Source organism: Acipenser ruthenus, chromosome 1 (genome assembly GCF_902713425.1).
Source record: "Acipenser ruthenus chromosome 1, fAciRut3.2 maternal haplotype, whole genome shotgun sequence".
Lineage (NCBI taxonomy): Eukaryota > Metazoa > Chordata > Actinopteri > Acipenseriformes > Acipenseridae > Acipenser > Acipenser ruthenus.
Window position 1 is genome coordinate 288707 of NC_081189.1, and position 12891 is coordinate 301597.

At 44.8% G+C, this 12891-nt stretch overlaps 1 protein-coding gene across 2 annotated transcripts in view; it reads left to right on the top strand.

Annotated features, from left to right (window-relative positions):
* Positions 1-12891, top strand: part of LOC117973525 (dedicator of cytokinesis protein 2-like) — a 428064-nt gene that overhangs the window by 32586 nt on the left and 382587 nt on the right. The window contains exons 11-15 of one of the 2 annotated variants that reach the window (XM_059024392.1): positions 1437-1512; positions 3338-3417; positions 5381-5506; positions 7260-7342; positions 7496-7537. In XM_059024392.1, coding sequence (XP_058880375.1) covers positions 1437-1512; positions 3338-3417; positions 5381-5506; positions 7260-7342; positions 7496-7537 — 407 coding nt within the window. Of the gene's footprint in view, positions 1-1436; positions 1513-3337; positions 3418-5380; positions 5507-7259; positions 7385-7495; positions 7538-12891 lie in introns of both variants that reach the window. The other variant, XM_059024351.1, reaches the window with a different exon arrangement.

The window sequence follows — 12891 nt, forward strand, 5'->3', positions numbered from 1 at the left end:
ATCGAATCATTTTTAAAAGCAATGGTGGGTTATGGGATATATAACTCCTTGTTAACGGCTATGTGGTGTAGTGTCCCAGTCAAGGCTGATCTGCATCCTTGAAACCGTAAACCCAGACTCAAAGTGCAATTTAGCGCTTCTTCACACACTTTTATTATTCTCAAACAGGACCAAACAAAACAGGAACAAAACAAAGATTTAAACAAAACCCGTCAAAACAGCACCCAGGCCTCGGCTATCCCTGTGCCTTAAACACAGAGAGCACGGCCCGCTGCTTGCTTCTCTTTGTTCCATCCAAGCGCTCAATTACATAATTCAACCCTTAATTGAACTAATAATTTGCCTGATCTGAGCTTTTCAATTATTTTAAACAGATGGAGATTTCAATTTAGGTATAAAATTGTATAAGGAACTTAAATTCTCCAACTTTTTATAAGCTACACTATTTAAAAAGTCAAATTTAAGCTAATTGTTAGTTCAGTTAAGGGTTCAGTTAAGTAATTGAGAGCTTGGTTGGAACAAAAACCAGCAGGGCAGTGGTCCCGCAGGACCAGGATTGAGAACCACTGGCTTAGAACCTCCTGCCAATGCTTCTCATCCAGTCCACATGAACACACAGATATGAAAAGCTGAGTTAGAGTTGGAGAAGAACAGGGTTTTGTTCTGGTGTCAAGGAGGAAGATTCTGGCCAGGTTGCACAGGTTTCACAGAGAGGCAAGGTAAATAAGAAACAGTAAAGATTAGGCACAAGTGGGATTTCACGAACCTGCCTTCTGTGTAGGGCTCAGCTGAAGAGGATGCACTGAGCCTGCGTGACCGCTGGTTAGGAAGATCTCGTTGATGTAGCATTAACAACATGGCTTGGTAACCCGTTCCATACCCTCCCTCTGTAAAGAAGATCTCCACTCTTCAGAGTAGCTGCTCCCTTCTAATGACAATGACATTAAAGGCATGCTTCCCATGTGCTTACCTCTCCTTGGCATAATCAACACCTTCTTTCCTCAACCACTTTCGCTTAATTAGATAAAAAAAAATTATCAAAAGTTTTCCTTGAATAACTGCACCTGTGAATAAATTATAGGCAAAGGATTTATTTTTTACTGTTTATTGCTTTTGCGAGATGGAAAGTCATCTTGAATCTTAAATTATAAGAGAATGTTGCTTCATGGTCTCTACTAATCTTTCATAATGTTTTCAAATTTTTTTTTTACATAAAGTCCCCCGTCCCTGACACCCTCTACACTGTATATAGTGTACACATTCACAATCACAATCATACAAGCCTGCACTTTATGCATAGTGCTCAATACTGAGTTATTCCGAACACCTCTAACCTATCTGTATGCATACAGTTCAGGCCAGGCAAGTTGTGTTAGCGTTGCCTCACCCTGTGGAGCTGCTGTGAAGAAGTGTGCTGTGCTGACTTGTTGTTGCAGTGATGGACGTGACGGAGATCGTTAAAGGGAAGGTGGAGAGCGACGAGGACAAACAGCACTTCATCCCCTTCGTGCAGTGAGTACCTCCCTCCCAGCCTGTCCTCTCCGCACACACTTCCCTTGCTGCTTCCCTCCCAGCCTGTCCTCTCCGCACACACTTCCCTTGCTGCTTCCCTCCCAGCCTGTCCTCTCTGCACACACTTCCCTTGCTGCTTCCCTCCCAGTCTGTCCTCTCCGCACACACTTCCCTTGCTGCTTCCCTCCCAGCATGCTGTCCTCTCCGCACACACTTCCCTTGCTGCTTCCCTCCCAGCCTGTCCTCTCCGCACACACTTCCCTTGCTGCTTCCCTCCCAGCCTGTCCTCTCCGCACACACTTCCCTTGCTGCTTCCCTCCCAGCCTGTCCTCTCCGCACACACTTCCCTTGCTGCTTCCCTCCCAGCCTGACCTCTCCGCACACACTTCCCTTGCTGCTTCCCTCCCAGTCTGTCCTCTCCGCACACACTTCCCTTGCTGCTTCCCTCCCAGCCTGTCCTCTCCGCACACACTTCCCTTGCTGTTTCCCTCCCAGTCTGTCCTCTCCGCACACACTTCCCTTGCTGTTTCCCTCCCAGCCTGTCCTCTCCGCACACACTTCACTTGCTGCTTCCCTCCCAGCCTGTCCTCTCCGCACACACTTCCCTTGCTGCTTCCCTCCCAGTCTGTCCTCTCCGCACACACTTCCCTTGCTGCTTCCCTCCCAGCCTGTCCTCTCCGCACACACTTCCCTTGCTGCTTCCCTCCCAGTCTGTCCTCTCCGCACACACTTCCCTTGCTGCTTCCCTCCCAGCCTGTCCTCTCTGCACACACTTCCCTTGCTGCTTCCCTCCCAGCCTGTCCTCTCCGCACACACTTCCCTTGCTGCTTCCCTCCCAGCCTGTCCTCTCCGCACACACTTCCCTTGCTGCTTCCCTCCCAGCCTGTCCTCTCCGCACACACTTCCCTTGCTGCTTCCCTCCCAGCCTGTCCTCTCCGCACACACTTCCCTTGCTGCTTCCCTCCCAGCCTGTCCTCTCCGCACACACTTCCCTTGCTGCTTCCCTCCCAGCCTGTCCTCTCCGCACACACTTCCCTTGCTGCTTCCCTCCCAGTCTGTCCTCTCCGCACACACTTCCCTTGCTGCTTCCCTCCCAGCCTGTCCTCTCCGCACACACTTCCCTTGCTGCTTCCCTCCCAGCCTGTCCTCTCCGCACACACTTCCCTTGCTGCTTCCCTCCCAGTCTGTCCTCTCCGCACACACTTCCCTTGCTGCTTCCCTCCCAGCCTGTCCTCTCCGCACACACTTCCCTTGCTGCTTCCCTCCCAGTCTGTCCTCTCCGCACACACTTCCCTTGCTGCTTCCCTCCCAGCCTGTCCTCTCCGCACACACTTCCCTTGCTGTTTCCCTCCCAGCCTGTCCTCTTCGCACACACTTCCCTTGCTGCTTCCCTCCCAGCCTGTCCTCTCCGCACACACTTCCCTTGCTGCTTCCCTCCCAGCCTGTCCTCTCCGCACACACTTCCCTTGCTGCTTCCCTCCCAGCCTGTCCTCTCCGCACACACTTCCCTTGCTGCTTCCCTCCCAGCCTGTCCTCTCCGCACACACTTCTCTTGCTGCTTCCCTCCCATTCCTCTCTATGCTCAACAGTGCTTGCCTATGCTTTATCCTTTTGCTTTGGTAAACTTATACAAGGGCCTGGTCATTTTTTTGAGAAATTGTCAAACTGACCAGACACTTCCCCCAACCTCTGGAAATGGCACTGAACACCATGTCTCTGAACACCTTGTCTCTGAACACCTTGTCTCTGAACACCTTGTCTCCTGAACACCTTGTCTGTGAGCACCTTGTCTCTGAACACCATGTCTCTGCTCTTTGTTATTCAGAGTGGCAGCCGAGAATGATTTTCTTCACAGCTTGATCAAGAAAGTCATTGAAGCCAAAGACATAAACCACAAAGGACAAGGTAAACTAACTCCATAAGAATGCGACGTGTGTCTCTGCTGCGCTGTGATTTATAGTCTGGTGTGCTCCGGCTGTAACGCAGAGTGACTGGGAGAGGGATGCAACCCGACACCTGGCAGAGCGGCTCAGGGAAACTGCCTCAAATCACATGGACAATGGATTGTGCAGAAGGGAGGCCCTTTGAATAGCTGTGTGGTGCAATAGCTCTCTACTGAACCCATCTGCCCACGTATTCATCTGTATATGTATCTATCCCAGTCGAAATAGAAACACTTCTACTGTTGCCCATGCTGACAGGGCTGGAGAAAGCCTCTAAACCCTGTTTGCTGAGCTAAGTAAAATCAATGCTGAAAAGATCCACATTTGTTTTTTTCATATAAAGCAAAAGGTCCCATTGAGATTGAAATCTCTTTTTCGAGGGAGACCTGATCAAGAAGGAGGCATTTCAGGTATAATGTATTGACAAGCAAGCGTTATCCAGAAACCTTGAATCCTAGCCTTGTATGTTTGTTAATATGCGTGTCACAGAATATCACAAGTATACCACGCTTTGATTTCAACAGCATGTTTTATTTTATTTATTTATTTATTTATTTATTTATATTTATATAGTGCCTTTGACCAGGGCGCTTTACAATTATTAGACTAAACGGTACAATCAGGAGAAATGGCGGAAGGAAGAAGGTATGTTTATTGGGCAAGGGTGAGGAATAGAGAGTGGTGCTACTGTGAGAACAGAGGCTAGGACAGGGTTGGGCAAACAGGCAGGGTCTTGACCGGGGGTTAGGGGCTAGGGCACGCAGTGAGATGAGCTAGGGTGAAAAGATGTGTTTTAAGGGAGGAGCGAAAACTGCGTAGTGTAGGGGACTGTTTTATATGGAGTGGGAGTTTATTCCAATGAAGGGGAGCCAGGAGGGAGAAGGAACGGAAACGGGATTGACAGGACGAGGGTGGGACCGAGAGGGACAACAGAGTTTGAGAGCGTAAGGGACGGGCGGGAGCATGGTAAGTGATAAGTGCAGCCAGGTAGGGTGGGGCGAGACCATGGAGGGATTTATAGACTAGAGTAAGGAATTTAAATAAGCAGCGATAGTAAACAGGGAGCAGGTGTAGCTGAAGGAGAAGAGGGGAGGTATGAGAGGAGAGGGGGGAGGTTGAAAATAATACGAGTAGAGGAGTTTTGAATTTGCTGTAGTGGTCTGAAGGCGTAGGAGGGAAGGCCAAGGAGGAGGGAGTTGCAGTAATCGAGGCGGGTGAAAATGAGAGCATGAAGCAGGAGTTTAGCGGCAGAGAAAGAGATGGAGGGGCGTATTTTGCGGATGTTAAATAGGTGGAATCGACAGGTGCGTGTAGTGGCCGAGATATGATCAGCAAGGGAAAGGGTCGCGTCAAAGATGACGCCGAGGTTGCGAGCAGAGTTGTTTAAATGCTAACCCTTGAATGGCCACACATTGCAAACATAACAACTAGGATATGGTAGTGATCGTTCTTGGACAATGACATTTTATTTGACTGAAAGCATTAGCCATACATTTGTAACAAGCAGTGTGATGTGATGCTGTTGGTGAGATGGAATGGGTTTAAAATCTCTATAACCACGAATGCGGTGTGTGGGGTCACCATTACATGACCATCTGTTACACTTTAGACTTCTACCACTTCACAAACACAGCTTATATTTGTTAGAAGTGAAGCTTAGCGAAACAAAAACAAAATTCTAATGTACACAGTCCTGACCTTAAAAAAATCGATTTAAAAAAACACCTGGCTAGAGAACCCATTGAGGTTTGCCTCTTATTTTCAAAGGTGGTCCAAGAAGCAGCGATACAAAGTCTCACTCTGTTACAAACAAATGACAAATAATATCAATAAAACTAGGATATCTTGCTGTGGGAAGCCCATTTTGATAGAGAGCCTCCTCCTCTCTCCGGTTTCCATGGTGACCTGTGTGTTCTGTGTTCCAGGGCTCTGGGTGTCCATTAAGATGCTGAACTGGGACCTGAAGCAGCTTCAGCAGGAGCAGCCTCATCTATTGGACCGGGGTGCCGTGGTGGCACGGAAGATGGGCTTCCCTGAGATCATCATGCCAGGTGAGACTGTATCCCATGGAGCTGCCCTCTGCTTTACATTTCCAGAATCTATGGCACAGACTGAAGAGCCCACAATGTGAGGACATTTACAGCTGCATTACAGCACTGTTTTACAGCAGAATGCAATTGCTTGGTTGTATTTAGCCAGGAGTGGAAAACAGAACCTAGCTGATAATCCACTGACACATTCAGCTTGCCAATGGAGCTGTGCCAAACCAGCATGCTCCTGCTTTTACTTGCAGCAGTAGTAGGTTATACAGCATGTGACATATTGAATATCTTTCACAGCTCACGACTTTACAAGAAAGAATAATCTTATTTCGAGATTTTGAGCATCACTCTTTGAGCAGATGTTTTTAATTGCTTTAACTTATTTATGTGCTGGATGGAAATAAGACCCCCATTGCATAGCAGTTCACCCATTCCAGGCGTTAATATAAGCTTGATTAGCCACAGTGTACAGGTAACGACCTCAGGTGTGTCTTATTAAACTCACAGTAAAACCAGGAATGGATCAAACTGCTATGGAATGGAAGTTTCCATTCATGCTTAATTATTATATGACACATAAATAAGTGAAATCATCTGCTCAGAAGGTAATGCTTACTTATATCCCAGATTATGGTATATGATTGATACGATCTCTGGCTGTAACCAAACCATATTGCATATCTCTGTTACCCCTTTAAGAGATTTTTTTAAAGATATTCTTACCTGCATGCTTATATATTACTGTTGCCCCTTTGAGTGACCGAAGACCTGCAGTGAATATGTGAAAATAGACTCGACTCGGAAGCTGTTAGGGTGTTTGCATCTTTTATTTCTTGCAAATAACCCAAACTGAATGTGACTACACTAGAACAAAGAAGGATGAGGGGGGCTTGATATGGATATTTTTCAAATCTTAAAAGGAGTTGACAGTTAACCCTGTAGCCAGTTCTTTAAACTCAGCACTGAAACAAGGAACATAGGACACGGTTGGAAATTGGGTCAGGAGACTTGGTATGGAATGTGTTGCCAAGCTGCCTTGTTGATGCTAAATCATTGGGATCCTTTAAGACACAAAGTTCTTATTGTATGTTCTAACACTGTGTGAGTGAATCCATTTCATTTGAGCTGGTTGGACACGTGTGGGTTTACCCCAGAAGCCCCTAACACAGTACTCTGGGTCTTGGAGCTCATTATAGGCCACAGCAGCATATTAATAAGGGGTGTCCTATCAATGCAGTCCACGAGAGGCTCCTCTGATAAAGAACTGACTGCATGGTGTGCAGGGTGAGCCACACAGCCAGGGGAGTTCATAATAATAAGAGGTGTCCTATCAATGCAGTCCACGAGAGGCTCCTCTGATAAAGAACTGACTGCATGGTGTGCAGGGTGAGTCACACAGCCAGGGGAGTTCATAATAATAAGAGGTGTCCTATCAATGCAGTCCATGAGAGGCTCCTCTGATAAAGAACTGACTGCATGGTGTGCAGGGTGAGTCACACAGCCAGGGGAGTTCATAATAATAAGGGGTGTCCTATCAATGCAGTCCACGAGAGGCTCCTCTGATAAAGAACTGACTGCATGGTGTTCAGGGTGAGCCACACAGCCAGGGGAGTTCAGGTCCTGGCTGTGCCTGAGCTCTTGTGGGAAATGTTTGCATTGAGGGGAAGTACTAGGGCATTCTGAATAGGGGACAGAACCAGTGATAATATAATTAGGCACTCTAAATAAATACATACCAAAGCTGTTTTTTTTTTTTTCTCAGGGGATGTGAGGAATGATATCTACGTGACACTGGTTCAGGGCGAGTTTGACAAGTGTAACAAAACCACCCAGAAGAATGTGGAGGTGACCATGGTGGTGTGCAGCGAAGAGGGGGAGGTGATCTCTGTGAGTACAGCGATGGAGCAGGGCAGAGCGCCCTCATCAACAGCTGCTTAGAGCTGCAGTGATGTTTATGAACCTGCTATGCAATGTGGTCCTTACAGTAAGAATGTGGAGGTGACCATGGTGGTGTGCAGCGAGGAGGGGGAGGTGATCTCTGTGAGTACAGCGATGGAGCAGGGCAGAGCGCCCTTATCAACAGCTGCTTAGAGCTGCAGTGATGTTTATGAACCTGCTATGCAATGTGGTCCGTACAGTAAGAATGTGGAGGTGACCATGGTGGTGTGCAGCGAAGAGGGGGAGGTGATCTCTGTGAGTACAGCGATGGAGCAGGGCAGAGCGCCCTCATCAACAGCTGCTTAGAGCTGCAGTGATGTTTATGAACCTGCTATGCAATGTGGTCCGTACAGTAAGTCAGACACCATGAGTAATATCTTAGATAATGCCGAGCAGGATGTGTTCTGTAAAATCAGGCGGCTACACGCCATTTATCATGTGCACCACATTTCAAAATAATCTGAATTTATTCCTCTTTGCTTAAAGAAATCGTACACGTGAAAGAAAGGGAAACAACCAATATCAACAGTGCCTGACCTATGGGATATATATATATATATATATATATATATATATATATATATATATATATATATATATATATATATATATATATACAGTATATATATATATATATATATATACAGTTGTCATTGACTTTGACTTATTGAATGGTTTAAGCTGTATTTTTAGCAACAGAAAAGTAGCGTGCACGTGAAGTTTTTAAGTTTTATCTTTATCTTTATTAAGGATTATTCAGTCAAACAGTGCTTTGAAAATAAGAATGAGAAACTAGTAAACGCTCTCTAGATCAGCTGGAAAAAGTTTAATCAACACAAAGCTACAGTCCTTTAAGATTTGAGAATAGTTCTAAAAGTTATCCAATACTTTCACATAGTCATCTTATGCAGTTACCAGAGTTTACCATGGTTTGCCATGTTTTTAACATGCTTTACTAAACAGTACATCTCAGGGCTTTACAATTCATGCCTGCGCTTTTCCATGCTTTCACTATGCTTTATTACATTGTGCTATGCTTTGCTGTACTGTGGTAAACTTTTATAAAGGAAGAGGGGCCATTTTAACAAAGCATTTAGCAGCATGCTAAGTTTACTTTAAAAAACAAAACATCAATGCTACAAAAACGCATTTAATTGACTATCATTAATGCACCTTAGTAACGTCTTGCTAGTTCTATACCAGTTGGTGTTTCTTTTTACAAAAAGGGATGCAAACTTCGAAATGTGGTAAATGCTTTGTGAATATGGCTGATGTACTTTAGCTAATACTCATTTATAAATGAGGTGCATTCAAAGCAGCACCTCTAAACAGCACTGGAAACAAGACTCCTATTGCATAGCAGTTTCACCCATTCCAGGTTTATCTACAAGCCTGATGAACCGCAGTGTATAGGTAACATGTTCAGGTGTGTCTTATTAAACTCATAGTAAAACCAGGAATGGATGAAACTGCTAAGCAATGGGAGTCTTTGTTCTCTTCCTTTAAAAGTGTCTGTATCAGTGTTTACAGCAGGCTCTTCTTCTATCCACTTCTCTGGATGAGACTGACTTGTCGAATCTATAATTAAAAACCAAATGCAGGCTGTTGCCGGTTGTTGTCAGGGCTGCTTCTGCAAAGCGAGAGGTGATTTTCCGGCAGGTTGTCTGGCATAAATTTTTCAGCTGATAAATAAATAAACACTGTCGGGTACGGTTAAAGCACAAGAAGGCTTCGTGTGTTCAATTACACCTCCTTGGTCCTTTGCACTCTGATACGTCCCTGCTGTTTATGGTAAATGGAAGGGATTCAATTATTCTTGTGTGTCTGTGAGCTTCCCTCATTATTCATGGGACAGGAGCAAGGCCTGTGTGGAGGAAGAACCTCGGGAATTGATAATGTAGGGATTCCCCATGACTCGCGGAGAGCTGCCCTCGCAAAGGTGAGACCGAACCGATCGGACTCCAAGGCTGGGAAGCAACTGATATTTCCAAAGGGAACCGAGCGGTGTGAAAATGGGAAAAGGAAAGATAGATAGATTTGTCCGGGGGTCCCCTTTGTCTCACAGAGGACAAAGCCAGCACTGCTGGGCTTCTTAGCTTGGGAAGTGAGCTTCACTTACCCCCAAAAGAGGACCCCAGCGCTATTTAATAAAATAGAGGTTAATAATGTAATGTAATATATATATACATATACACAGACGTGCTCAAATTTGTTGGTACCCCTCCACAAAAAACGAAGAATGCACAATTTTCTCTGAAATAACTTGAAACTGACAAAAGTAATTGGCATCCACCATTGTTTATTCCATATTTAATAGAAATCAGACTTTGCTTTTGATTTTTTATTCAACATAATATTGTAAATAATAAAACAAATGAAAATGGCATGGACAAAAATGATGGGACCGCTAACCTAACCTAATGTTGCACAACCTTTAGAGGCAATCACTGCAATCAAACGTTTTCTGTAGCTCTCAATGAGACTTCTGCACCTGTTAACAGGTAGTTTGGCCCACTCTTCCTGAGCAAACTGCTCCAGCTGTCTCAGGTTTGATGGGTGCCTTCTCCAGACTGCAAGTTTCAGCTCTTTCCATAGATGTTCGATAGGATTCAGATCAGGACTCATAGAAGGCCATTTCAGAATAGTCCAATGTTTTGTTCTTATCCATTCTTGGGTGCTTTTAGCTGTGTGTTTTGGGTCATTATCCTGTTGGAGGACCCATGACCTGCGACTGAGACAGAGCTTTCTGACACTGGGCAGTACGTTTCGCTCCAGAATGCCTTGATAGTCTTGAGATTTCATTGTGTCCTCACAGATTCAAGGCACCCTGTGCCAGGTGCAGCAAAGCAGCCCCAAAACATAACCGAGCCTCCTCCATGTTTCACTGTAGGTATGGTGTTCTTTTCTTTGAAAGCTTCATTTTTTCATCTGTGAACATAGAGCTGATGTGACTTGCCAAAAAGCTCCAGTTTTGACTCATCTGTCCAAAGGACATTCTCCCAGAAGGATTGTGGCTTGTCAATATGCATTTTAGCAAATTCCAGTCTGGCTTTTTTATGTTTTTCTTTCAAAAGTGGAGTCCTCCTGGGTCTTCTTCCATGGAGCCCACTTTCGCTCAAAAAGCGACGGATGGTGCGATCAGAAACTGACGTACCTTCACCTTGGAGTTCAGCTTGTATTTTTTTGGCAGTTATCCTTGGTTCTTTTTCTACCATTCGCACTATCCTTCTGTTCAATCTGGGGTCGATTTTCCTCTTGCGGCCGCGCCCAGGGAGGTTGGCTACAGTTCCATGGACCTTAAACTTCTTAATAATATTTGCAACTGTTGTCACAGGAACATCGAGCTGCTTGGAGATGGTCTTGTAGCCTTTACCTTTGCCATGCTTGTCTATTATTTTCTTTCTGATCTCCTCAGACAACTCTCTCCTTTGCTTTCTCCGGTCCATGTTCAGTGTGGTGCACACAATGATACCAAACAGCACAGTGACTACTTTTCTCCATTTAAATAGGCTGAATGACTGATTACAAGATTGGAGACATGTGTGATACTAATTAAAGAAACTAATTAGTTTGAAATATCACTATAATCCAATTATTTATTATCTTTTCTAAGGGGTACCAACAAATGTGTCCAGGCCATTTTAGAATATCTTTGTAGAATAAGCAATAATTCATCTCTTTTCACAGCTTCTTTGCTTTATTCTATGACATACCAAAGGCATGCAAGTATACATGATAAAATAGCTTTTAATTTCATCACTTTTCAGGAGGAATGAAGCATTATTTCAATGAGCTGTAAGGGTACCAACAAATTTGAGCACGTCTGTATATATATAAATAACCTCTGGTGGTCCTGTCAGAGAGATGGCCCCCACTCATGGGCATACTAGCAATACTCTGTTGGGTAAAGATATATCATAGAGAAGAGCGAACTCAAGAGTCCACTGCAGTGGAAGACCTGCTGACCTGACTGCTGCATCTATACGGAAGGAATGCATATGATGTTTAATTGTGAAAATCTTCAAATAGGTGCTTTAGACTGAAATGATGTGAACGAGTCTGATGAAACCATACACAGCCATAACTGAATATCCCTTTTGATTACATGCTGGTTAAAATACTTTTGGCTGCTGAGGTTGCTGCCTAATACTGAATGAATAGGTGGCTACAGGATATGACGTCATCGCAGAACAGAGATAGTAATAGGAGCTAGTGCAGCGTCCGTGTAAACTTGAGCGGACGTGATGAGACTGCATGGACATGGAAAAAAACACAAGCCAGAGAGCAATGCATGACTTTGGGTTTAAATAGGGGTTTGGCAGATATTATTGGCAGGATGGAATGGGGGGGGGGGGGGCTCGATCCTGCCCCCCGAACCACACTAAAGGTTATAATTAAAACATGTCTTTGTACAAACGACTGGAGATATTTCAGAGCTCTCTATTTTTTTGGAGCTGTTTGTAGCTAACAAAATAGTTCTGTAACTCTATTTCCTCTCACCTCTATAAGTCTCAAATATGCAGAAAGAAAAAAACCAAACAAAAACACATGATATAGCAAACATGTCCTGAGGTTATCTGGTGATACAGCAGGTTAAAGACAGTTCTCAGTGTCCACATTTTATTCTCAGGAAGCCTGCTTCTGTTTTACTTGCTAGATCTTTTCACCTCAGCGGTGTCTTCAGGATCAAAGGCTGTTCCTGGCTGTAAAGCAGGTCAGGTAATCGAGGAAGCAGCTAGTTGGTAATAGTGACAAGAAAAAATGCACTGAAGGGGTGCCTGCAATTTCACTCTAACTGAAAGCAATGATGCAAACAGATTGCTGGAACCTAGCGCAGAACCAGATGTCATGGTTTTAAATGAAAATGGAATGTTTGCTAGAGCTTGTTCAAAGCTGCCGTTTTCAGTCCTGTATTGGGAATGGAAGTGGAATGTTTGCTAGAGCTTGTTCAAAGCTGCCGTTTTCAGTGCTGTATTGGGAATGGAAGTGGAATGTTTGCTAGAGCTTGTTCAAAGCTGCCGTTTTCAGTCCTGTATTGGGAATGGAAATGGAATGTTTGCTAGAGCTTGTTCAAAGCTGCCGTTTTCAGTCCTGTATTGGGAATGGAAGTGTACGACAGGTGAGAGTTCTGGAATTCTTTGGTCTGCTCCGAGCACTTTGAAACGGTGTCCTTTACGCTCCAGAGTGGAGAGTTTTAGTTCTCATTATTGAGCTGCAGGGTGACAATGCTCTCTGTATGCGTGAGTAGAGAATCTGTTAGAGATTGTAATCCAGCTTTGAGCTGCCCTTGTGAAGAAGAATACCTAGTGATTCACGGCAGCTCTGAATCCTCTCTGTCACTCACAGTGAAGGCTCTCCGCGCTCAAGTGGAGCTCATGTTATCTCACGCACCACGGTCGTACTCATTAACACTCACAGTGAAGGCTCTCCACACTCAAGTGGCGCTCATATTATCT